General features: G+C 39.8%; 1 protein-coding gene across 6 annotated transcripts; it reads right to left on the bottom strand.

Moving 5' to 3' along the window:
• Positions 1-2,879: 2,879 nt before the first annotated feature.
• On the bottom strand, positions 2,880-22,583 carry UBXN2B (UBX domain protein 2B). 6 transcript variants are annotated; one of them, XR_007707902.1, is made up of 11 exons: positions 22,441-22,583; positions 20,335-20,435; positions 18,919-19,071; positions 17,835-17,906; positions 16,183-16,342; positions 15,563-15,640; positions 10,575-10,684; positions 9,972-10,109; positions 8,287-8,448; positions 7,564-7,836; positions 4,455-4,574 (listed from the first exon to the last, which is right to left on the bottom strand). XR_007707902.1 is itself a non-coding variant. In XM_050709179.1 (10 exons), exons 1-10 carry the CDS (start codon positions 22,564-22,566, stop codon positions 4,412-4,414), a joined length of 1,263 nt encoding a protein of 420 aa, XP_050565136.1. In that variant the 5' UTR covers positions 22,567-22,583; the 3' UTR covers positions 2,880-4,411. The 6 variants fall into 6 exon arrangements, 5 of the variants coding, with proteins under 5 accessions (XP_050565136.1, XP_050565137.1, XP_050565139.1 ...); XM_050709179.1 differs by lacking the exon at positions 7,564-7,836 and having other exon boundaries at positions 2,880-4,574; XM_050709180.1 differs by lacking the exons at positions 7,564-7,836; positions 8,287-8,448 and having other exon boundaries at positions 2,880-4,574.
• Positions 22,584-27,380: the final 4,797 nt, after the last annotated feature.

The following is a 27,380-nucleotide window of genomic DNA, read 5'->3' as shown; positions in this document are numbered from 1 at the left end:
TAAGAATCTTCTCTTACCTGCAGAAAAAAAGAGCCCAAACATGAAGTTTATAGATCACACATTTGACTCAAGAACAGACATCTCCCAGCAAACAGACAAGAACTAAATACCCACCCCACTTTGCAGTTTGAGATGAAAAAGCCTTTTAAACATAATTTATTTGTTTAGCATTCAGATGTGCTGCCACAGAGCCATGGACAGAACATTAGACAGAATGCTACTAAAGGAGGAGAGGTGCACGTAAGAAGGTGACTTCTGGGCTGTAACCCGAGTTCTGCTAATCGTCAGTTTAAAGTTCAGCAGGCTTTTTTGGAATGTCTGTAATGAAAATACTGAAGATGCACTGTGAGGTACTTAACATTTCCAGCCTTTAAATATGAAATGTACATCACAGTTTATTAACTGCAAGTATGATCAAACAAAGGCCAAGTAAATTGCTCTCCAAATACTAAGCTATTTCATTTTACCTTGTCACAGTAGCAAAACCCATATAAATTGTAATTAAAACAAATCTTAGAGAAAGCCAGCATCACAATGAGAATTAAACAAAAACCAGAAGATACAGAAGTTGATTTTCAAGGTTGCTTCATTCCAATAGTTCATATACTGAAAAATGTGTTTAACTTCACTTTGAAAATACCTGAATTGCGCTTCCAGATTTGTACAGGCTACAAAGTCAACTCTGTAAACCTCAAAGGAGCGTAAATAGATCCGCTGCATTCTTCTCCTGCTGTTGTCCAACTCCTTTTCAATCAATGCCTTTCAGGCTCAGGGCTTTTTAGGCTATTATTGTCTTGCATAATTAGATCCAGATTTGTAACTTGACATTTAGCTGCATTAAGGATGCGGTTTGATCTGATTCATAGAATCATTAGGGTTGGAAAAGACCTCCAAGATCATCCGGTCCAACCATCACCCTACCACCAATGTCACCCACTAAACCATATTCCCAAGCACCACGTCCAACCTTTCCTTGAACACCCCCAGGGATGGTGATGCCACCACCTCCCTGGGCAACCCATTCCAGTGCCTGACTGCTCTTTATGAGGAGAAATGTCTCCTCATTTCCAGCTTGAACCTCCCCTGGCACAACTTGAGGCCATTCCCTCTAGTCCTATCACTGATTACCTGTGACAAGAGGCTGACCCCCAGCTCCCCACACCTTCCTTTCAGGTAGCTGTAGAGAGCAATAAGGTCCGCCCTGAGCCTCCTCTTCTCCAGACTAAACACTCCCAGTTCCCTCAGCTGCTCCTCACAGGACTTGTGCTCCAGACCCTTCACCAGCTTCGTAGCCCTTCTCTGGACACACTCCAGGGCCTCGATGTCCTTCTTGCAGTGAGGGGCCATGGCTACAGTTTATAAAGTGTTCACCCCAGCTGCTGCCTACTGATGTTTATCATTGCATTAGTCTTTGGGTTTTTGAAGTTTACTTACAAATCCTTGATGATCAGCTAAACGGTACCAGTCCTAGTTTTAATCTCTCCAGGGACCCATTCCAACTATATACATCCCACAAGCTTACTGGTTTTGACATCACACTAATTCAATACTTATTATTGGCAGACTCTTGCCGCTCACCATCTCATCTGCCTGTAGAACAGCACATGCCTAGGCCGAGGCCTCACAGGCTTAAACAGCATGAGCAAAGGGAAGGAGCATCTCAGTCTATTCTCCCTGCAGAGTAATGCAATTAAAAGATCACGGGAGCTTTAGCTTAGTGCAAGCAACTAAGCAGGGAGCTAGTAACAGCACCTCTGAGCGCTCACAAGCTCATCCCTGGTTCATTTAGTATTGAATAGATTTGCAGCACAATATAGTTGTTAGTATATGCTAATTGGACAAGTGCATCTAGTAGTCAGAGTAAGGCAGAATGTTTACAAACTTCTCAAAATGCTGCTGAAAAAAATCCGAACCAACAAGCCAGATTGTGTTTAACCAGAATAAATGATTATACAAATGGGAGTGGTGTCCAAAAAAAGCACAAGTATTCAGGTCCAGAGAGATTTTAAAGAGAAAACATTTACTTTTGGATTATTTGGGTCTTGTGTGATAAACGATTTCTGTGAAAGACAAGCAGAGTTCAAGCCTGAACCTTTCATAAGCTGCCTAGAAGAACAAGTGAATAGCATTATCACCTGTATTTCATGGAAGCTAAAAGGAATTTCCAAGAAGGTAAGTAGCCTTGCTCTGAGAAAGACCATCTACCAAGTTCCTTCTCCATGTTTCAGACTCCTTCAGTCTTCACTACATGTTCACATACATGTTCACTACACGTTCAACATGTTCATAGATCTTTTACTCCAAGAATTCTTTTGTGTCAAAAATGCCAAGCTGTTAGTTTCAAGAGTGAGAATTTATCATTAGCAAAAGGCATGGCATACAGTTATGAAGGTAGGCAAAAGATTCTAGAGGTTTTAAAGTACTTAGAAGCAGTGAAATATTTAAACACAAGCACCACTACATATTCCTAGTGCTTGACAAAATAATCTCAACTACTGGGACCCTCAGTTACTTTCAGCTGCTACTGATCTTTAAAATTTACCAGCTACTTGAAACAAATGTCATAACATGAAGCTGTGTTTCTTGGCATAAGAGGAATAAGAGATCATTTAGTTAACCAGCATCCTTCCTGCATCAGTGTTAATTAATTTCAGTTTTTGGAAATAATAAGCAATATAACTGGACCTATATTCTGAACTGAAATATGCCCAAACCACACATTGCCCAAGATCGATTTCACAACATTGACTTTGACCTCACACTTATATAGAGAATAGGAGTATATAAAATATATGTATGGTACGTGTCCATTCCTTTCTGCTTAGTTCTAAATATTTTTTATTTTGGCACACAACACAATCACTTCATCACAACATAAATTGGGAAAAAAAATTGTCTATGGTCTTTTTAGCTTAAAACTTTAATTACTTAGCACAATAAATGAATTATGATTAAATCATGCAAATATTCAGATTACAAAACTAATGACTTCAAATACAATTGCACATTTAAAATTTACTCAAACATCGATTTTGAGGTAAAAAATTAAGATTAATCAAATATACTGACCAATGATAAGCTAAGCATAAATAAGTTTTGACATTTTCAGGATAAAATAATCAGTGAAAACAGTATTTTTAACACGTATATTGGCACAAGGGATACAGCCCATTTACCCTCCTTCAGAGTGTGATCCACTCATCTGATATAAAGCCACAAATATTATAAATCCACTTTAATATTAAAGCACAGCAGCCAGTCTGCTCACAAAGTAAGATTCCTACTTGCATACTGTAGTGTAGGGCCAAGTTAATTGAAAAAATATATGATTTCCAAGATTAAGGGGTTTAATTATACAGCCTCCAAATCAGTACAATGGAAATTGCAAGAGCAAATCCCCACTGAGTATTACAAAAAGCCTTTGGCCAAAATTCCAAATATAAAGACCTGACATTCAGGTCAAAAATACACGACCAGCTAATATGCCTACTTCTGTGCACGCACGTGACCGCATAAAAAAGTTCCGTGTCTGTGCACCTTGGCGTTTTTGTTTGGCTTTATTTAAGTAACGGTTCGTGTGAAGAATCATGTTAGCTGCACAGGGTTCAACTGCATATTCAAGTTCAAAGTGACCACAGGTTTACCTACTCCCATGAACTCTAAATCACAGCCTTTCTTCAGATGACAGTGGTCCCTCCCATTTCTCTAACTTCAAGAAGAAAGAAATGCATACTTATTTTCACCACAAGTAGAACTATAATACAAATAAGAACAGTCTATTATACAGTCTGCAAAAGCTGAGCTTTGCATCTCCTGATTCACATCAGCAATTATATAGGGATATTTACATAAAAAAAGAATATAAATAATTATACTACACCATGAAACACTACAAACAGAATATACAAAAATTATAATAGGTCATTAATTATCTGTCAAACTATTAAACAGAACACTTTAATATTAATACAGTCTGGAAGGTAAACATAACCTGCAGGCTAGGTTTTCAGATGGCTGTTTGTCAATGCAGCATAAAACATTTCCATAGTGCAAATCTTACCAACTATATGAAAGTCACTGCCCCCTTGAGAAAAATGCTTCTCTCCCCCGACAAAAAAAAAAACACTGAAGAGTCAAAGTGTTAGCTCACATTTAGTATATGACGTGGTTTCAAACATACAAACACAGGGAACCTTAATTTTAACAATGAAAAAGGGTTGAAAAATGTTAAGAAAGTAAAATAAAAAAGTTAGTATATATGCTACAGCTGGAAGACATGAAACCCAAAAATCTGAACCGTGGAAGTGGGGGAATAAAGACACTGATCCTTCCTTTTTTTTTTTTCTTCATCTGTTGGAAACATTGAATGACAATACAGCACATGCCCTGTATTTTACCAACAGCTGTAACGTTACTTTAATTGCTGAAGAATCACAGTGTTGAGTATATCTGCTTCTTGTAGTGTCAGGCTTTCATCTGTTAGCTCTTTATTTGGAAAGGTAGTCACAAGAACAAAATCAGTTGTTGCAAATGCTGGACGGGACTGGATAATGAAATCTCGAATATCCTTAATCCTGTAGAAAGGATATGGATGTGAAAACTGTGTATGGTTCTATTTTGACATAAACCACTCAATATATCCTATTGATTTTACATTTCCATTTGATCCAGATGGCCAATAGTTGTAGCCTATATATTTTTTTGTTTCTTGCATGCAAAACGTGAAGCATTAAAATGAATGTTGTTTTTTTTCAAATAACAGAAATAAAAGTTTTAACGTAGGAATATATTATAAACTGATAATTATATTATAAACTGATATTTAATATAGAACATCAAGCAATGTCAATACCAGCTGTCAAAAAATCCTTATACGTATGCCAAAATCCTTAGCATATACCAAAAATGCTAAAGTATTATTGGAAAGAGAAATCTTACAATATGAAGTGATAAGAAAGCAGAGGGGAATTATTAATGCGCTTCAACTGTAAATAGGTTTCCCCTGCTTTCACTTAGCATTCAACTAGTGAACAATAGTTCATAAAACCACCAGTCACAGTATAACAAAAATAACTTAGCTTTATAAGACATGGATGAAAAGTAAGATTTTAGAGATAAAGAAGAAACTTGAAGTTTCTCTCAACACAGTAAACTGAGTAAAATCTTTGAAGATCTATTGAACTAATAAGCAGGCAGATTTACTGCAAACAAATAAACAGGGAGTTTAGTTTTCTGTCTTCAAGGTTTGTGATCCAAGCAATGCACTTTAGTAGCTGATTTTGATCATACATCTGCAAGGATAACTAAGAAGATCTACATCCATGAGAAAGACAGCAATGATTAAATAAACTTCTGTCAACTCACCCGTGGTTACAGCCTACGCTGGGAATTTACCACCTCTACTCTTTCATGTACACAAGAGAAAACATCACGGCTAGAGGGTTCCTAGGAGCCAAACTGTCTATCCAAGTCATTTCTTGCTGGAAAGGAAGGGTCTGGGCCTGTACTACCTGGTCTACTACTGCTGAAAGATTATTGCTGCATCATCCTCCCTATTGGCATCTCAGCTAAAATTGTCTTACTGTGGTCTGTGTATTTTGTCGGGTGAAGAAATTTGCACATTGCCTCTGCCCTTATCCTGAGCCAGAAGCAGAAAAAGAGAACAGGTCAACTTTCAAAGCCATAAACAGTGTTAGCATGGAACTCGGTCCACACTAAGAGCACCTTGAAGGCAGGAATCAAGCTCAGTTTCAGCTGTGTTCTAACATGATGGTGCAGACTTTGGAGTGGGGCTGACTTGAACATTGCTTGCTGTGAAGTGTGGGTGGAACGACTGCCCAAATCTCTGCCCTCTGCCCAAAGTTCTCTCAGCCATGCAGAACAGCAAGTGCAAAACACCGCTTTGCAGAACCTTGCACTAGCACAACCTCTTAGGTAAATAAGTGGGGTTGGCCAACACCATTTGCAATGCCCCAACAATGTCAATAAAACTGATGGCAAGCTATAATTAACAGACTACTAAGTTGATTGCAGCAGGTGGTCACCTAACAAGTAAGGAGGAGAAAAAGGCAGAGTCATTTAATGCCTTTTTTGCCTCAGTATTTAATAGTAACAACAGCTTTTGAGCTGTATGGATCTGAGTTGGAGCACCATGGTTTTCCATCTGTGGTCACCAGAACTGCAAGCAAATAGCTGTATCAGCTCAATGTTCCTAAGTCCACGGGGCCATATGGGATTCACCGCCACAGTGATGAAGGAATTAGCAAATGTTATGCTGGTCTCCTCTCAACAATTTACCGAAGGTCATGGGAGTCAGGGGAAGTTCCTGCTGACTGGAAACTAACCAATGGTATACCCAACTACAAAAAAAAAAAAAAAAAGAGAAGACACAGGAAACTACAGACCTGTTAGTCTAACCTCAGTCCCTTGAAAAGTCATGGAGAAGATTGTCCTGGGGGATACTGAAAAGCACTTAAAGAACAAAGTAATTATCAGGTATAGTCAACATGGGTTCCTCTCTACAACTACCTCAAAGGAGGTTGTAGCGGGGTGGGGTTCAGTCTCTTCCCCCAAGCAAGAAGCGACAGGACAAGAGGAAATGGCCTCAAGTTGTGCCGGAGAGGTTTAACTTGGACAATAGGAAAAAATTCTTCACCGAGAGGGTTGTGAGGCGTTGGAACAGGCTATCCCGGGAAGTACTCGAGTCATCATCCCTGGAGGTATTTAAAAGACAGGTAGATGTGCTGCTTAGGGACATGGTTAAGTGGTAGACTTGGCAGTGCTAGGTTAATGGTTGGACTTGATGACCTTGGAGGTCTTTTCCAACCTCAACGATTCTATGATTCCACAATCAAGGGAAAGTTCTGCCTTAGTAATTTGATCTCCTTCTGTGATAAGGTCACCCACTTGGTGGATGAAGAGAAGGTGGCTGATGTATTCTGTATTTCGTTAAGGCCTTTGATACTGTCCCTCACAGAATGCTTCTAGACATACCGTCCAACTGTGAGATAAACTGATTCACGCTATGCTGGATGATGTAGTGGCTTGACAGCAGAGCTCAAACGGTTGTAGTAAATAGGTCTCCATCTGGCTGGTGGAAGGTCACCAGCGGTGTTCCCCAGGGCTCAATTCTAGGGCCAGTCCTGTTCATCACTTTCATCAATGATCTGGATGTAGGAGAGAAGCGCATCCTCAGCAAGTTTGCTGATGATACTAAACCGTGAAGTGCTGTTGACTCCCTGGAGGGAGGAGAGGCCTTGCAGAGGGATCTAGGTAGATTAGAGCAGTGGGTGATCAGCAACAGCCTGAAGCTCAACAAAGGGAAATGCCGGGTTCTGCACCTGGGATGGAGCAATGCCAGACACAGCTACAGACATGAAGACAAGAGGCTGGAGAGCAGCTCAGCAGAAAAGGACCTGGGGGTGCTGGTCAACAGCAAGCTCAACACAAGCCAGCAGCGTGCCCTGGCAGCCAAGAGGGCAAACTGGATGCACTAAATACAACATAGCCAGCCAGTCAAAAGAGGTGATTCTTGCACTACGTTTAGCGTTACTGCAACCTCACCTGGAATATTGTGTGCAGATACAATCTCCATAATATAAAAAGGACGTTAAGGCTCTTAAAAGCATCTAGAGGAGGGCAACAAAGCTGGTAAAAGGGTTGGAAGGCATGTCCTGTGAGGAGAGGATGTGGACACTTGGGTTGTCTGGTCTGGAGAAAAAGAGGTCAAGAGGCAATCTCATTGCTTTCTAGACCTTCCTGAGAAGAGTGGAGAGGGAGGTGCTGGTCTCTTCTCCTTGGTAACCAACAACAGGATGCACAGGAATGGCACAAAAGCTGCACCAGGGGAGATTCAGACGGGATATTAGGAAAAAGTTCTTTACCATGAGGTTGGTCACATACTGGAATAGGCTTCCTAGAAGGTGGCTAATGCCCCATGCTGGTCTGTACTCAAGAGATGTTTGAGTAATACCCTCACTTTGGGGTTGCCCTGGGAACAGCACAGGGATCTCACACCTAAACGGACAGTAATTGTGGCTGGCACTGTCTATTTCCTGTCACTAATCAGGAAAGTTTGTGGCTTTGCACTTACTGAATATCTTGGTGTTTTCGATTACAGTTTTGCTCTGACAGTCGATTTATCAGTGCGTCTCTATGAAAATGACAGAGCGCTGTGACATTTCAGTGGAACTGTATTTCCCCTTTTTGATGCCTTGTTGGTATTCATTTAATGACAAACTTATCAAAATAGTTATGGTTACCTGCATCGATGCAGAATCAATTTACCTGTGTGTTTGATTAAATCTTTGTATTAATCGGCTACCATCTGCTAGTCTAATTTGAATTTTAGTTGCTGGCATGGAGTCATCAATCAGAACAGGTGCATTAAGAATGGATTTCTCCTCCTCCTCTGGGGAAGAAGGTGTGCTGACTATTTCAGGTGTAAGGCTAGAGGATTGAAAAAACAGATAAACAGATGTTACTAATAGAGTCAAACCAGAACTGAATCTGATCTAAAGTAGAGATCTGTTTGTTTTTTTTTTTTTAAATTAAAAAAGGACAAATAATGCTTTTGCAGTTTCTTGTCAATGATTGACAAATTTCACATATTTTCTTGTAACTGTAGATCCTTATGTTTGCAAGATATTAAATAGGTAATTAGGTACAAACTGAAACATCTTTGTTTATGCACACAGAGCGTGAAATCATTTTGATACTAAGATTTACCTATCATACTTCATGGAATAAATTAAAAAAATAATCGCACACCATTATACTGCATTATATTGTATTATATTACATATTAATGTAACAGCACATTTCCTGATCTTTAAAAAAAGTAAAAACACAGGTTGGAAACTGCTAAGAAGCATTTATTGTATTAAATTACTTGCAATAGCATACCATTAGTACCTTTGTCAGCAAACAAACATATTACACAAATAGATACAGTTGTGAATAGAAACCTAGAAGTATGCACAATTCACCAGCTCATATCCAGTCAGTAAGAAAAGATACTATAAAACCTGTAATTGCTATGTAAAAAAGTTGATGATTGGCAGAGTTGAGGTCACGTTACTGTTTCTATTCAGCTTAAATTGCTGTAATAGTAGATTATGCACATTTAGACAAAGCAGACTGAGCCACTCAGTAACAGAATTCATCAGCACAACAGCAAATGAAACAGAACCACATATAACTTTTTTTTTTTTTTTAAAGTCATTACATTTCAGGTTTTCTACTACATATATGAATGTTTATCTTATAGTTGGACATGACACTAGAACTGGGGGGAAGTCAGGGCTCCAGTTAGGTGTTAGAGGATGAGTCCCTCCCCTTCCACAATCCAGGCTTTGCAGTAATATTTAATCTAAGGGAGCATGTAAAATATCTCTAGCTCTTTCCTTTTAAAAAAGAATCCCTACTATAGACTTTTGCAGTATCATTTGAAGTTTTAACCAAATCCCAGTTGTAAGAGTTGAGAGAGTTTGATATAACTTACTGCTTATTGATTTTGGATCAAATTAAAAGACTAAAATAAGATTATTTTATGGAATTAATTCTCTTCCTTAAGCTAACAGACTTGTTTTCTATACCTTGTAAGGAGATTTTCTCATGAAATTTGTATGATACTTATCACCTTCCAACTTCCCTTACTCCAGTTTTAAACACGGCTGAGGTTAATAAATAAGTAAAAGAGGCAGAGAAATCTCATTCACAATAAAGCACGAAGCATCTAGCAGATCTATGAGAAAGTCCAGAACACAGAACTAAGGCTTACCTTTCATTATATATAAACTTCCATGATTACTGGTGACTCTATAAAATCAGGCCTGGGACCTTGAAATCAGGGTGGCACAAAATTTTATATTGCTTTTGTCATCTGATTAGTTCTTCAAAAGACTTCAAATTGATTAAATCCAGCTTTTAGAATGACACAGATATAGAACAGAAAATTCAGTGATTTTTACCTTCCAAGTTTTTGTCCTTCTCCACTGAAAGCTTTGAATCGCAGTCTCGGCTTCACATATTCCTGTTCTTGGTGGTCTTCCATATCCAAATTAACCTGGCCACCATGAACAAGTCGTTGCAATTCCACAGGAATTTCCCTTAATACAAAAATAAGTTTCCCAATTATGCTCTGTACTGTAGTGCAAAATTACATAAAAATCTTACACAGTACAGTATGAGTTGACACTATTAACATGCTCATTTTAAAAGTTACAGATGTTTAATTATTTCATGAATTGATTTCATCCCAAAAGAACAGATAAAATAAAAGACTAAAATGAAGAAAAAAAGCAGTCAATTGACAGTCAAAACCCAGAATATGCTAACAAAACGCAAGAAACTAATAGCCATCTATAACAAATAACGTTCAGAGTTAAAACACAAGAAGGAAACAAAATATCCCCATTTTTAAGCACCCCATGCACCTGATAACAAATACAGAACATATTTTATGGGTGCAAGCAGAGAAGAAGCCTTGACCTTTTGATAATTACAACTATTTGAGGAAAGCATTTTTCTTTACTTGAAGGACATGCCTCAACAAAATTGCTATTTTAACTTACCCTCTTTTAACAGACTCAAGAAACTGTGCATTTGTTGGGTCTGAGTAGGACCTCAACTCTCCATCATCTAAACTGAAGCCGTTCCTCCATAGTTTCAGCAAAACTTGAACCTGAGGCGAAAATGGTGAAATTAAGAGTGAATACACAAATAAGGTATTTCAGTTTCATACAGATTACTGCTGTCGAATTTTTCATCTATATTTAACAGATTTTGTGGCAGAACACAAACAAAAATGCAAATGACAAAGGAGAAACAGAGCACTGCATTGTAACTAATTTAAAGTATTGTAATGGTTACAGTGCATTCAAAGAGCAAACAATAGTTACAGACTATTATTTGCTCTAAGACCACTCTTACACTTGAGGAAAAAGCATCTCTTAATCTGTCATCCACGACATAGAGACAACAGTCACTTTATTGTGAACTTCAGTGTTTCACCTACTTTTAAAAGCAGTAAACACTTCTTGCTGATAAATTAAGAAATAAATGCATTAATTTACAAAATATTGTTGATACACTAGTTAGAACCAAAACTATTACTTCCTCAAACTGCTGCATGCTGAGCTGCAATGAAGTTCATACTAGCTCCAGACCGTTCAAATCCTGATGAGCATCCTGGAGCATCCTGTGATGTACTTCCAGCCAAAGCCTTCCCCTGGAGGCACTGCAACCTTCAGAGCCTGCACTTCTCTTCCCTGCAACTAATGCCTTCCAGCCCAGCATGCCTACACTTCCCCAGCCAGTAAAAATAACCTTCCCTTAGAACACCAGCCCTGCCCACAGTTATGGCAACCCCACTGCAACACGCTTCCGGCTCCACACAGCTGGCCATTACTCAACAAGTAGAAGGATTACTTAAGAGGGTAAAAGACATCAGCTCCTGGTGTGCCACGAGAAAAGCCCACAGCCTAAACCACATCTTTTAGCCTCTCTCTTGTTTCTGTTACTTGATGAGCTTGATATTCACTCTAGCTGTTCATACGAATGGCAAAGTGTAGAGGACTTTATAATTTTCCCTCTCCCTCACTTCCAGCCTTTTAAATGAGAGGAAAGAAAAAATGCTCTCATCTACTTTCGCTACTAGATGCTCTCATCTACTTTTCCCTTATAGGAAGGCAAGTTCTCAAAAACACACACTGATTTGATCCCAAATAAAATCAAGCTGGTGGCAGGAAAAGGAGAAAAAGAAGAAAAGATTACTTTTTAACATGGATCATTTCCCTGACCCAACTTACCACTTCTGCTGGCTTGTGAGAACAAGAAGCTGGACTAGACTGTCTTTCAGCCTGACACCTTTTTTTGTTGTTGTTATGGGATTAACAACAAACTTCATTTCTTTCTTATGGGTAAGTGAAAGAATTTTAAACACATCTAAGACACAGGGACAAGAAAACCAAAAATCATGCTCAGACTGAAAAGCTAGAAAATAAAAGCTTTTGATGCCTCCAACACCCTCACATTATCAGCTAGGATGATCAGCTAGGATTATACAATTTAAATTGTATAAGGAAGAAACTGAGGAGGAATTTGAAAGAAAAGATGATCCAATTTTTCCCACATTCAATCTTGAGTCAGAGTAGACTCAGAAATTATGTCAAGTAGAGTGAAGAAGCGGTTAAGATGAGAAGATCTGAGTTACCTGCACAGAGAGGATTTACAAAACCAGCTATTTATCATTATTGCAAGGGAATGTCTTAGTGAATCTCAGCCACCCACATGGAAGCATGCAAAAGATGACTGCAAAGATGGTGAACAACTTTTTTTTTCCCTCCACTCTGTTTCCTAAGTAGTGAAACCAGCACTTTTACAGCTGTGGGTGTGGAGCTTGTCTCTGACTAGAATCTTTTCCTCTAATTACAGTCCACAATAAAAGGAGAACCCTGCATTCCCCACCACACTGAAAATAATTTGTGAAGAGAAGACCTTATAAAAAGACACAATGAAACAGAGTATTATTGTTAAGGAAGAACAGGATTATTTCAGATTATGATCTGTTCTCGGAAATAATTATGCCTCAGGTTAGCTTCAAAACTAAAGATGGTTTTGAAGATGGATTATGACGAGAAAATTAATTTCCATTAACAAAAAGAAAATGCTTCAGAGGTGCTAAAACAACTATTCTTGATATTTCTGATTCATTTTGTTTCTGTGCATTTATCATAAGGAAGCAATGGGTGACATTCACAGAATTGCCACTATGCTCAAACCCACTTTCAGCTGCTCAGTAGACATGATGTGAAACATTTGGTTTCAAAATCATTAATGTGTTCAAATAAACCTGAGTTCAAGTGTGTCTGTGACAGTTACGATGCACCCGGGGGGGAGGCATATTTGACCATCCTGATAACCTTCCACAATGAAATGACTGGCCTGGTAGATGAGGTGAGAGCAGTAGAGATTGTCCTTCACTGAAACCCTTTATTTGTCTGGCTTTGCTACAAGCAACCCCAGTTCAATGATCTGTATAGCCCTAACATTAACGAAAAGGTAGCTGCTGCTAAACAAAGCTGGGGCATCGTTTTACATCCAGGTGATTTGCTTTTCTAAATTCTGAACTACAGGAAGGGACTTTTTTTGATTTCTCATTTTTATTTTCTTTCTATACCAAACACAGTACAGATATTCAGGTGGCAGATATTTGCATGTATTACAAGTGACAGTTACTGGTATATGGCAAGAAATAATTAAAGAGAAGCTACTAATTGCTGAGGGATTTTAATTAATCCAAATCAATTCTGTGAATGCCTACAGGCCTTGATAGCTGTCACATCTCTTCTCTACATCAAATGAAGTTTTGCATTCTAACTTCTGCTTCATAACTGAGATCAGGAGATCAGAATTCCCCCAGCAGCTCAAGTCTACAGTTTAGTTTTGCAGTAGAAGCAGGGCCATGTGTCCTGGGAAGAGTACAGGGAGGGGATCAGGAAAGCCAAGGCACAGACAAAATTGAGCTTGGTAAGGGATGCAAAAAAATAACAAGAAGGGATTCTATAGGTACAATGGGCAAAAAAAAGCCAAAGTGTTCGTCCTCCTCCGATAAATGAGAAGGGAGAACTGTTAACAACAGACATGGAGAAGGCTGAGGTACTCAACAACTTCTTTGCCTCAGTCTTCACTGCCAGTCAGGCTTCCCACATCTCTCATTTCCCTGAACCTGTAGATGAGGGCTGGGGGAACAAAGTCCCACCCACTGGTTTGAGACCACCTGATGAAACTGAGCAGGTACAAGTCTATGGGGCCTGACGCCACGCATCCCAGGGTCCTGAGGGAACTGGCTGAACTAGTTGCCAAGCCTCTCCCCAACATAATTGAAAAGTCCTGGCAGTCAGCTGAAGTCTCTGGTGACTAGAAAATGGGAAATATCACTCCCATTTTTAAAAAGAGTAGAAAGAAGGACCCAGGGAGCTACAGACCAGTGAGCCTCACCTCTGTGCCTAGGAAGATCATAGAACAGATCCTCCTGGAAGCAATGTCAAGGCACAAGCAAGACAAGGAGGTGATCCAAGACAGCCAGCATGGCTTCACCAAAGAAAAATTGTGCCTGGCCAATCTGGTGGCCTTCTATGATTAGTGACTGCATTAGTTGACAATGGAAGACTGACCAATGTCATCTACCTGGACTTCTGCAAGGCCTTTGACATCGTGCCACATGATATCCTGGTCTCCAGACTAGAGAGAGAGAGATTTGAAGGGTGGACAAGTCAGTAGACAAGGAGTTGGCTGGATGGCTGCACCCAGATAGTGGTGGTCAATGGCTCTATGTCCAGGTGGAGGTCAGTGACGAGTGACATCCCTCGGAGGCCTATACTGGGACCAGACCTGTTTAGTATCTTTACCAATGACATAGACAATGGGATTGAGCGCACCCTCAGCGAGTTTGCAGATAACACCAAGCTGAGTGGTGCAGCCAATACAACAAAAGGAAGGGATGACAAAAGGACCTGGACATGCAGAAGTGGGCCCATGTGAACCTAATGAGGTTCAACAAGTCCAAGTGCAAGGAGCTGCACCTAGGTTTGGGCAATCTCAGGCATGAGCACAAACTGGGAGAAGATCTCTCTGAGAGCAGCCCTGCAGAGAAGGACTTGGGGGTTCTGGTGGATGAAAAGCTCGACATGAACCAGCAGTGAGTGCTTGCAGCCCAGAAGGCCAACTGCATCCTGGGCTGCTTCAACAGCAGGGTAGGGAGGTGACTGTCCCCCTCTGCTCTGTCATCGTGAGGCCCCACCTGGAGTGCTGCATCCACGTCTGGGGCCCCCAGCACAAGAAGGATGTGGGGCTGTTGGAGTGGGTCCAAAGGAGGGCCATGAAGATGATCAGAGGGCCGGAGCACCTCCCCTCTGAAGAAAGGCTGAGAGAGCTAGGGGTGCTCATCCTGGAGAAGAGAAGGCTCCAGAGTAACCTCACTGCAGCTTTTCAGTACTTAAAAGGGGCTTATAAAATAGATGGAAAGCAACTTTTTGCTCAGTCAGACAGTGACAGGACAAGGGGGAATGGTTTTAAACTAAAAGAGGGAAGATTTGGATTAGAGGTTAGAAGGAAATTCTTCATTCTGTGGGTGGTGAGGCACTGGCACAGAGAAGCTGTGGATGCCCCATCCCTGGAAGTATTCAAGGTCAGGTTGGATGGGGCTTTGAGCAACCTAATCTAGTGGGCGACATCCCTGCCCATGGCAGGGGGCTGGTACTGAGGTGATCTTTAAGGTCCCTTCCAACCCAAGCCATTCTATGATTTACACATGCCAAAGGTGGATCTGATCATCCAGCCTTCTTGCCCAGCAAAACCATAATGCAGGCCCTAAGGGTATCCGTTAAATATTTTTCCAGCGTGGATGCTTTTGCTTAATTTCTACTGAACACATTTCTAATATTTAGGTATTTGTCTTTCCTTATAGACAATTACAGTAATACTAGCATTCAAGCTGTAAACATCGTAAAGAAGACATCTGCTGGAGACACTGTTTCCCGCTATTCAGAATTGTACTTACATCTTGATTTTCTCCATATATATATTCAGAGTGCTTTTGTGATGAGTCACCCAATCTATATCCACCACCAGAAAATGACTGAAAAAAAATACAAGGAAAAGCCTATTGAAATAAACATCTGAAACCATTTATTAAGATACTTACAAAGGTGCAAATAAAGACATCAGCACACTTGCTTCCATGGTTAAAAGCAAACACGCTGTTCTAACTTGCATACTTTTGAAGTGGAAAATTTTAGGTAGTAACTGTAAAAAGTTTAAGCAGGTTTTATACAATCATTTGAGTTTCTAGTCTGTATACTTTTTCAAATATTAGTAATTCAACACATAAGAGATTTTGATTGGGACACAAATGCAGCTGATTTTTTTTTAAAAATCAATTTAGAAATAAACCAGGTAATCCCAGTTTAGGTTGATTTCTAATGATTCCTCCTCAAATTGTGTGGTTCCCCACCACCTTATTTTCTAGAGAAAGCTACCGAGCACAGATAATACACAACTGTGTTGCTCAAATCCTCTACTACAAGCAAACCACAAAAAGGCATACCTGCTCTCATGTGATTTAGATGAGTTTCAAAGAGCCTGATGTAAACAGAGACCAAAATACCTTTTGACTTTTACCTTAGCTTTACTGAAGTCACCAGATGATCTTGAGGCTTCATCTAATGGTACAGCCCCATGTTCTTTTGCTTCTTTGAAGAGTTCAGCAACAATTTTACTTGGGTTATTAGAAGCCCCAGAAATCTGTAATCCTCTGTATTCAGAGTCACCTGAATAAAATCTTTAGAATAGTAATGTTCATAAGCAACAATGCTTTAAAACGACAAGTGTCACTTTCTCCTTCTCATTAAAAGAAAATAAATTAATGGACAAAGAGCCAAATTTGGCATAAAACCTTCCCATTCTGACCACAGAAGTGTTCCACCTGTTTCTGAGTTTCAAAGCCGCAATGCTCTATAGACATTAGGCTAGCTAAACTAATGAGATGCCTTCCAGAACTTACCCCAGAGGTTAGGGGCAAAAATCATATGCTTAAGTGAACACAACCCTGATGCAGACTTGGCTTTAAACACCTTATTTTATGTGGATGCTGACTGCTCCTGTAAAAACTGATTTCCTCAGGGGTGTCACGTGCATGGGTCTGTCCCTGGGCTGGTTAGAACTCCGATTCACAGTTAACACTACTTTGGCAGAATTAATGTAAAATTGTTGTTGGAAAGCCTGAACAGTACCAAAAATTGATCTTTTAATGTAAAGATCCAGCATACTTCCATTCCTACCGATATCACAAATGTAAAGTTTTTAATAAATTTGACTGAACTTCGAAGGCATTTTTATTTCTGCAGACACTGCCGTGAAAGCTAAACTGTGATTTTTTTCTTCGACATAGCACCTTTTCCAGCTCTTGATTATGAAGATCAAGAATTATGAATTATCAAGGATCAGTGAGGAAGGTGCTATAAATCCCAAAATACCAATGGAACAGATACTATAGATAAAAAAAATCTGTACATAAGTACAAAACCTGGCAAACCTGTGAGTCTTTCACTCTTGATCACAAAGAGCTTTAACAGTTAGTAAAATGAGTGCTTTATACTTTTCTTAACTTTTTCACTTAACCACTTGGGGCAAGTTAAATCAATTAATCCATGTGAAACTGTCTCTCAGGCCAACACCTTAAAATACAGTTAATTCAATCATATTTCACAATTACCCAATAACAGCAGGTGATGTACAATCATACTATTTTTACAATGTCACATAACTGGCAATCTCTTGGCGTCATCTCTCCTTTGTACATAAATCTGTATTTTTATCCCAGTTGCCATTTATGTTGAAAAATCTTTATTAGATTTTAAAGAATTTTTATTGGAAAACAGATGAAATGACAATTCTCATCTAAATTTGTATTCAAGAAATAAAAGTACTCAAATATTTGAGTAATGGGTACACGGAACAATTCAGGATGTTTAAGAAAAGGCAAAAGTTTTTGAGTCCAAGCATAAGTTACAACCTTTACATTCATATGGCCATGTATTATCCAAGGCATGTACAGGTACAAATTGACCCGAGATGACTACACCCAGATTCTGCTAAATATAGTTTTACTACAGCAGTACACAGCTAACTCTCTAGTATGTCAGCATCTCTGTTGTTACTAGCTCTTTGCAGGAAAGACTTAGCTTATGTGCATTTTGAAAAACAGGGTGGAACAATGTATAAACGTCAGATAAAACAGTTACTTTCACAACTGTGTTTTGTTTTTCAAATACCTTTGGTTTTCTTTGTCATCGCTCATGCTTCTCTCGGGTTTTCTCAAACTTCTGAAAGAACCAATTTTCAGACTGCCAAGAAAATGAAAGGAAATGTTTGAGGATGACTAGTACACATACTTCAGAGATTATCAGAAGTATCTAACTTCTAACTTCCGAAACCACTTATTTTTCAAAAACTAAGGATATAAATTTTTTATTTTTTAAAAATGATTTTTTTTTTTAAACCAGACAAAATTCTCCAGAAGATCTACCCTGACGATGGTTTATCTTCTTCTCACTATACTTTTCTGTCCAAAGTACACAGCCACAGACGCTTAACACTGAATAAGCCAGAAGTGGAATTCTGCTTCCATCCCTGATGGTCCCACAGATAACAAAAATAATATGCAAGCTGAACAGCTACTGAAGAATCCTGCCTACCACTATTAATTATACTTCAAATTTTTTCCACAACATTTTAGCCGATTTTGTCAAGACATAAGTTGCCGAGTGAAGTCATCTTTGCTATTCTTTGATGTCCTGGAGTCCCTATCCACGAGTATCCGAGAATCTAAAACACAGTAGCCCTCATTTCCATTTTACATGATTTAAGAAAAAAAAAAAAACATTGAATGGCAACATTGCAAAGACTTTCAGAACATGATCAAACGCAAATCAAATTCTGTCTTACAACAGGGACCAACTGATAAGCTACTACTGGCCAAACTAGGTTACATCTGCAACACGCCAGGAACGGCTGTACAGCTCTACATCCTTACTCTGTAGTGTTTTATCATAAAACTCATTAATGCAAGATCTATGAGAGGTAGCCAAACTCACAGGTACGACAGAACATAGTCTGCTACATGAGGAACTGCATAAGTTCAAACTAGCAAACTGTCATCTGTTTGGCTACTATACCTTTCAAATCAAAGCATAGTGGAGCAGGCCACCTCTTTTTAAAGTACTGGTGCTGATAAAACAATGTAATTAGTTTAATTAACTGATTAGCTCAGTGAAGGATCTGCTTCTTCTATTTTCTCAAAAAAAAATGTATTGTTACGGACTTAGGCTATGGGAACTAGAATCTCTCTTATTGTACCACTCTTCTCCTCTTAACCATTTCAGTCTTCTTTCTTTGATGTGTTGCGGGGCTCGTATTTTTGTGCCAGCTGTCCTGGGTTTGGTGAAGGTGCTGGAGCCCACATAACATGATGGCATTTGCTCCAGCAGGGCCCAGAGACATCCTCTATACCTGCAATTGTGGAAGACGAGTAGATGACTTCAAGAGCAGCACTATGTCTCCTCGCAATTAATATATTGCTCATTTGAGAGCAAACTAAAGTCAACTAAAAAAAATAAGTAAATCTCATTGTGGATACCATGCAAAGAGCAGCCATCGCTTCTTTCTCAGACAGCTTCCAGCATGATTGCCAACAAAGAGCAAGTGTTTGCCAACAGCTATCACACCAAGTATTTGAGACACCATATTGCAGCTTTTCCTTCAGTTGGAATAGGAAGCTGTAACTTCATGACACATACTGGTAAATGGAGCTGTTTGTTTCATTTGTTTATAAACTCTGTTCTGTGTAACTGATTGTACCCAAAAAAACACGAACTATTATTCTACAAATGTCACATCCTATGTTAAAATCCCTATTTGTAAAGACCTGCATTTCTACACTCGAGGCATGGCTCTGGTGACTAAGTCTACCCTTGAACCTCTTTTAAAATAGAGATTCATGTTGGCAGCTGTGAATGAACGACAAGCCAAATACAATACTTGTTATTGTCTCGCTGACAGTAATGACTTAAAGACTTCTCTTCTTTAGAGCAATTTAAATAACAATTAATTAAGAACTGGCAAGGTTTCTTTATAAATTTTTAAAATTATATTGAATCTTCAAATGCCATGTGAACTGCAAATGCTGCAGGCCAGCAAAACCTGGCTTTATACTCAACCATCTTCCCTTCCATCCACCGACAACAGACAACTTTATTACGAATCCATGCTTATTTCTCTCACTTCCTATGAACCTACTACTCACTTTTCAAACTAATATTTGTCTTGTCAGGTTACTTAAATAGCACTGACCTAAGTACAACACTCAAAGCAGCTTGCACATCCACTTTCTCACAAACTACTGATTTGCTGAATTTTGAAAAAGCAAAGAACTGCAGTATTTTTCAGACAGAGCAAGTATCCAAGTTCTATCTGTGTGAAAAAGCAAGCAACACTGCATTTCATTTACAGCATCCTAATTTTATCGTATCTGAAGTGGGTTTAAAGGGCTGTAGAACAACATGTAACACAATGGTTCCCAAATAGATGAAATAAAAAAAAAACATTTGAGAAGACACCAACTATGCATTGTTACAGGGATTCACAACTCAGAATTATGAATTGCTGTAGATCACTTTTAATACAAAGTACAGACCAAGCAAGTACGACAACAACATCTTCTTAGCAAACACAGTACCAAAATGACACATTCCTGAAGTACGAAGTACGCCTTACCCCTGGGATACTTTTGAGCTGTTCATCTTTGTAGTTGTTGGTTTGTCAGGACACAGTGCCTGCCTTTTAGCTTCATCTTCATATAACTCTGCCAAGGCCAGCTGTAGGAAACAGGACACTTTTTAGAAGTCAACAACTCCAGAACTACAAATGCAACAGAAATAAGACCAAAACTAACACTAAATATGCACATTGCCGGAAAATTAGAAACATCAACATGAGAACTCCCAACTACTTCTCTAAAATTCTTCACGAAAAAAAATGCATGATATTCAATATGCTTATACCAGCGTAACTTAGAATTTATACTCTGCTCTCATTTGGTCCACGCTGCTTCATTAGCTGTAATCAGCCTGTATTAGAAGTTCAGGATCACGAGAGATTTGTATGTGTACACAAATGCATATATAGTAAGCATCATCTCTTTAATGCTAACAAATTGAACTAAAACTCTTAGGTACCCCTTTGATAAAATTGGGAAGTAAATACATTTTACAAAGAAATTAAAAAAAAATGCAAATTAAATAGCCTTGTAGTAGGATTAAGATACAAATCTGATCTGACTGGCTTGAATTCAAGACATCATTGCAAATACTTTTAATATGCCACTTTTCCCCAAAAGCTCACCAAATGCTGCCATATCACTGGAGAGTTCTTTTTTAGGAAGTTGTGGGAGGCACATGTAACATGCCATTTTTAGCAAGCTTACTTCTGTCCTGAATAACATTCCACTTTGTTTCTCAGATTTTCCTTAATTTTGTCCCTACACCATTTTCTTTATGCTATACAAATGATATTAACGTTTTATCATACGTATCAGAATAGGTAATAGGCCACAATTGCATTACAGCTTTATGTAAAAGCAATAAACATTAAAATAAAATGAAACACTGTCCATCTTTCAAAACAAACCGCTATGATCACAGGATATTATCTGTGTATTACAGTGATGTATATTCAGCAGAGGAAAAAAAAATGACTCACTAAGGAAATTAAACTGGGTGGTAAGAGAGAACAAGAAAACCACTGAAGACCTCTATCTGAAGATGCAAGCATCTTCTAGATACGTTAAGCAGATGAGGCAAGTCACAGACAGCAAATCCATAAGCAGATACTAAAAAGAACAGGCAAAGATACACCCCGTATCACTCCTAATCCAAAGACGAGGGGATGCTGAGAGAGCACAGAAGGGAACGGTCAGGTTTCTGTGCTTTCCTGATACCACATCTCTTATGGTGCCACAGCAAACCAAGCACTGAGCTCAGTGGACCACTGCTCAGAGTCAGGAAGGCAGCTGGGTTTTTAGGATGTTATCAGTAATCACCTACACAGAATGCTGCCGGCCTCAGTCAACTGACTGAAGATATTAAGAACTAAGAACTACCAACTCTGACATAACAATTGTTACCTATGGTAGCAAACTTAGTCTCTCCAAGAACATATGAAAATCCCAAACAGTAACTGTGGAAAAAAGGAAAACATTATCCCTTGTTAATTACGTGTAATTAAATAAGAGCAGTTTTGATTGTTAAAAGTTTCCCTGCTTTTCTAATTCAGTCGTTGCTAAAATATTTCAAACCTTCATATTGCTTCAATGTCACTTGGAGAGTAAAATAAATAAATAAAGACTTCTAAAAGCGTTTGCAGTTAGGAATTTAAGCTCCAGCACCGAGTTATATCTGCGATCACACTTTCTCAAAACCCTTGGAAACCGGGAAAACGCTCTTGCCCTTAATCTTAAACTACGTTTGTGAAGACTGGCATGTGTGTATGGGAGAGGACAGCCCTACTAAATAATAAGAAAACACAAGGGCGCCAAAATAACTTGAGGTGAAGCCCTGCAGCCCCTGCTGCACACTTCCAGCATCCTGCAGGGATCGCCACCACAAGCTGCCCACCCGCACCTCATTCCTTCACCTCAAAGGCTGAACCAAACATACATAAACATAAAAATGTAAATAAGATGACGACAGCCGGGCGCAGCCCCCTGCACTCAGAGTCCCGGCCCCTCGCAGCGGCCCGCTCCCCTCACGGGCAGCCTAGACGAGGCCGGGCGCTCCACCCCGGAGAGGGCCCGGGACTCCCGTCCCTCCCCAGCCCGCTCACCTGCAGGTCCCGTGCGCTGGGCGGGCGGCCGCTGCGGGGCTGCCGGTCCCTGCGGCCACCGGGGGTCGCCGCCGCCGCCGCCACGTCCCCGTCGGGCCGGGCGGGCGCTGCCCCGCCGTCCGCCATCTTGTGGAGGGACGGAGGGAGGGACGGAGGGAGGGGGGGCCGGCGGCACGTCCGGCTGCCATGGCGACGGGGGCTCCGCCCACCGGGTTGTTACCATGGGGATGGGGGGGGCCGCTGCTCAGTCAGTCAGTCAGTCTGTCAGTCAGTCAGTCAGTCAGTCAGTCTGTCTGTCTGTCTTCGGCTCCGTGCGTGTTACCACGCCAAGTGCCTGCCATACCCCTAGGAGGGCCAGTTTGCCCCTGTCCTCACCCCAGCTAGGTGGAGGAAGGCTCTTGTCGAGCAATGGGTCTGGACTCTGCGGGGTGACCCCCTCGCTATGCACAGTGTTGTGTGTCAGAAGCTAAAGCTAGAACTTAAAGATCTCAGTTACCCCAACGTTGTGGTTGACAGCAATTGGTCACCCATCCAGCTGCTGGCTTGCTGTCCACCAGCAGGAGAGGGAAAATAATCTGAAGAGCAAAAGCTGAAAACCCATGAGTCGAGATGAAGACCCGTAGTGGCCCTTTGCATAGGGGAAGCAAAGCTGCATGCATGAGCAAGGCAAAATAAGTTATTTTGTTTGCTACTTCCCATCCGTGGGCAGAGAAACGTCTGCAGCTTCCAGGATTTCACCACATGCAATGGTTACTCAAGAAGACAAGTACCATAAACATGAATGTCTGTCTTCTTCCTCCTTTCCTTTTGCTTTAACCATTGCATATATTTTATGGTATGGAACATCCCTTTGTTCAGTTTGGGTCCCTGTGCTGGCTGTGTCCCCTCCCTGCTTCTGGTGAACCTCCAGCCTCCTCACCAGGAGGGCAGAATGGGGGGAAGAAAACCTCCATTCTGTGAAAGCACTGCCGAGGAAGAGCCCAAACACAGATGTGTTGTCAACACTGCTTTCCTCCCAGATCCAAAGCACAGCACCTAGGAGCTGATATGAAGAAAATTCACTGCATCCCAGCCAGATCCAGTACAACGAACCACTGACATTTTGGTTGAACATTTTATGTCCTCACCTGCACTGAAATAAAACAGTGTAGTGCTATATATAAGACATGGAATGACCCTAAATGTAATGAATGAAGAGCAAGTAATGTTTGAAAGTGCACGTTTTCAGTTTCCCAAGAATGAAAATAAGAATAAAAAGGAAAGAATGAAGTGAAAAAAATATATATCTAATGAATATGTATATATATTTTATATATAATAGAAAACAAGTATTGATAATAGTACAAATAGGAATCAATAGATCAGTTTACAATTAAATATTTCATTAAGAAGTAGATCCATTGTATTTGTAAGCAAATAAATCCCTACCCTAAGTGAGGCCAGCCGAGCTGACTGGCAGCTGAAAAGTTTTGTAATGCAAACTATTGAGTATGCAAGTGATTACAGCATGCAGTTGGCTGCTTGGGGTTTCATCTGGAATTGTGAATTGACAGCTAAAATCACTAATCATCCAGCATTCACACAAAATGCTCAATTAATCCTCTACTGAAACATGAAGGAGGAACTTTCCTTCGCACGTGACAGTGACTTGAATGATGAACCGAGATACTTCTGAAGCCTACAGCTGGATGTGGCTCCTGCTCTGCTGAAGTAGCCAGCTAACATTCGTCATTTGTTTTCAGTGCCATGCAGCTGAAAAACCTGCCATTCTCTAATGAGCCTGTCCAGACCCTGCTCACCATGGCTTGTCCTCCAGAAATACTGGAAACTGTGGTTCATGGAGCTGGGGTCACACAGGACCTTTTAAGACTGTTAAATTTTATGCTTACACTCATCCCTTCGTAGTCAGCCAAGCCTGTGTTGAGCACACAAGTGAGAGGATCTGCTTCAGCTGATGAACAACAGGGAAAAACTGTGGTTCATCACCCAGATCCATCTCAAGGGCTAATGCTACCCTCTATTCAGTGGTGACAATATTGTTCTCATAGAAAATGTAGGTGCAAGTAATTACTTTTTCCTGCAGAATGTTCTCAAGTGTTTGACAAAGAAAAGCAGAACCACTGAAGTCTACATATATAATACATTTCACATAGCTCCCCTGTCTCAACTGTATATGCCAGTCATGTCTTCTTGTAAAGAACTTTTGTCTTTATTTAGGAAAAAAAAAATAGAAATAAGGCTCAACTTCAGTTGGCTTCTGCATTTGAAGCCTTTGTATGAATACGTCAAGAATGAAAATGCAGTCACATGTTGTTCCATTCAACTTTCCTTGGATTCATGCATAGTATACAGCTGTTGTCTAAGTGAAAGTGTCCTGTGGTGAGAGAGACTGAATTAGCAAAGAGGATGTCTAAACTGTAATTGCTTTAAAAAGGCCAAATGACTTTATTATGAAATCTTTTTTTTTTCTTTTTTTTTTTTGATATAAATAAGTTTCTCATGTTTTGACAGGCCTATCTACCCTAAACATTGGCATTATTCCTGTCTGTCTTCCTCTGTGATTGCCTCCTCCTTGGTTAAGGCTGCCAGCAATATTTTGAGAGATCACCTGAATACAGATTAGCACATAATTTTTTCTCAGTGAAATTTAGATAGTCACAGACATCTGGAAATTTAAATCTGTCTATCCCAAGCAGTCAATTTAATTTGCATAACATTATTATTGTGACCAATGTTTTCTTGCACAGCTATAGATTGAAAGCAGTTAATTACAATCTGGTGGCTCTGGTTCCTTAATTAAACTTGGGTCTGTGTTTTTCTTTAAGTCTGAAATACCGCTCAATTATCCTGGATATTTTTCTCCTAGAGATTAAAACTAACATCATTGTACAGTCTTCTATTTGATAATAATTCAGGTAATGGACAACAAATCTTTTATTTTCAAAATCTCAGAGTAGTTGGTGCTGTCTAGAGGTAAATATATAATTAAAGTGCAAGGAAAAATAATGAAAAACAGTTGTTAAACACTCCCCCTGCCACCCACCTTGATTTTTGAATGTAACGTAAGAAGAAGAAAAGGAAAAAAGAATAAAGTTAGAGCATAAGCAAGATTAACAGTAGTTTCTCTGGAAATATATTTAAAATAAAAACACCAGGGAGCCTTTAAAAAGAGTGGTCAGGATAGGTGTAGGCAAAATTAATATTATTTTTTTTTGGTTTGTAAACATTAAGGAACAACCAGGTCTTGGAGGCTGAGATTGAGAGCTAAGACTTGACGTGAGTAAATACTTACTGGACTGAGACCAAAATAAGACTGGCACTGTAGTGGCAGAATGGCAGGTCTTATAACTTCAAGGACCTGTGTTGCCAAAATAAATTTACTGTCTAAAGAAAAACAACTGAAGAAATGTAAGATACGAAACAGGTACACGTTGATGTGGTGGGATTACTCTGAACCTCAGGAACATATGGGAGACCTTTTTATCTACTAGGCAGCACATAAATTTGGAAGGTACTTTTCAATAATTGACAAAACAGGAAAGTGTATATCTTCAAAAAATAAATAAGGAGTACAGATTTAAATTGAAAAAGTCTTGGGGTTAGTATATATCTAGAGAGATGGAAAGATCTGAGAATTTAATTAGTTTACCAAGTTATGGTACATTTCTTATCATAGTTTAAGTGGCAGCATGCTAGCTGTATCTAGTCTGTGGGATCTTTTATACAATCTGCTACCTTTTCTTGGAAGAGGTAGAGAATAGCGGCTTGGATTGTGTTTACTCACCAAACACCTACTTCTACTCTTCGAGGAAAAGCCTCTTGTCTTCAGTACTCTGCATACAGAGTATTCAGAAAGGTCTGTTGACAACGTTCCTAGATAGGGAGGCTTCAAAGGAAGGTGTCTTCTGGCAGAACCAGGGCAGCTGTTGATACTTTGATGTGTTTTTTTTTTTTTAATGGAAGATCCCCAAACTTGAACTTGGCTGCTACAGTTTGCTAAGGTTATACTATGGTGAGACTAAGACTCACATAGGAAATTATTTTCTTTCGATTTAATGTTAGTTCAGATAACACCTGCCAAAACAGCGAGAGACCCTGCCTGACCTGGGACTGGCCAGGACGGAATTTCAGCGAGCTAAAGGTGTGGGTAAATATTGCCATCGTGTGCACTTTGACACCACTCTGAGGAGGCACAACATCAATGCTGAAACTGAGAAGTGTCTAATATGGAAATCTGGTAACTGGAGCAGCTGCAAGAGAAGTTTCAGAGTTCACGAAATCTCAGTTCACTATCTCTTGAAGATGTTTCCACCTTTAGATACCAAATTCTTGCTAGAACTGCTTGGGACGTTCACTGTGCTTTGGGATGTTCACTGTGCTTCTCCAACCTTTAGCCTTTGAATGCCTACTTTATAACACACTTGGCTTCACACAACAATTCTGTGGTAAATTTCCAGGCAGAAAATATAGGCGTTTTTCCTTTTCTTTGGGTGGGGAAAGGTGGGCGAACAAACAAAACCCATAATGGAGTTTGGAGAATGAAGATACGTAACAGAAACTTTTCAAGACACTTCTGAAGTCACAGTGAAGTATAATGTCTTCTTGGTTAGCAAACTCATATCTTTCTTACTCCAACGCCAAATGAATTACTGCTGATATAACATTTTTATTTAAATCCTTTTTTTTTTTTTTTTTCCCCACCAAAATTGCAAAGTCCTGTAAGACAGGTTTTGTGAGTGCTGGTCAGCAGGTAATTCCTTGGTTTTATTGCTTCCCCAGGAGCTGCAGTCCCATGGTACTTGTGCTGGAAAGCGAAGAGTGGAGCAGGGAGGAGGACCTCTGTGCTTTGTGATTGTGGAGTGAACTGGGTTAGAGGGAAATTTCCCATAGGAAACAACATAGGAACAAGAAAAGGGTTGGGGTGAACACAATGGGTTGTA

The sequence above is a fragment of the Cygnus atratus genome, chromosome 2 (assembly GCF_013377495.2).
Source record: "Cygnus atratus isolate AKBS03 ecotype Queensland, Australia chromosome 2, CAtr_DNAZoo_HiC_assembly, whole genome shotgun sequence".
Taxonomy (NCBI): domain Eukaryota; kingdom Metazoa; phylum Chordata; class Aves; order Anseriformes; family Anatidae; genus Cygnus; species Cygnus atratus.
Note: the sequence above shows the minus strand (reverse complement) of the source record. Positions and strands in the feature narration are given on the sequence as shown.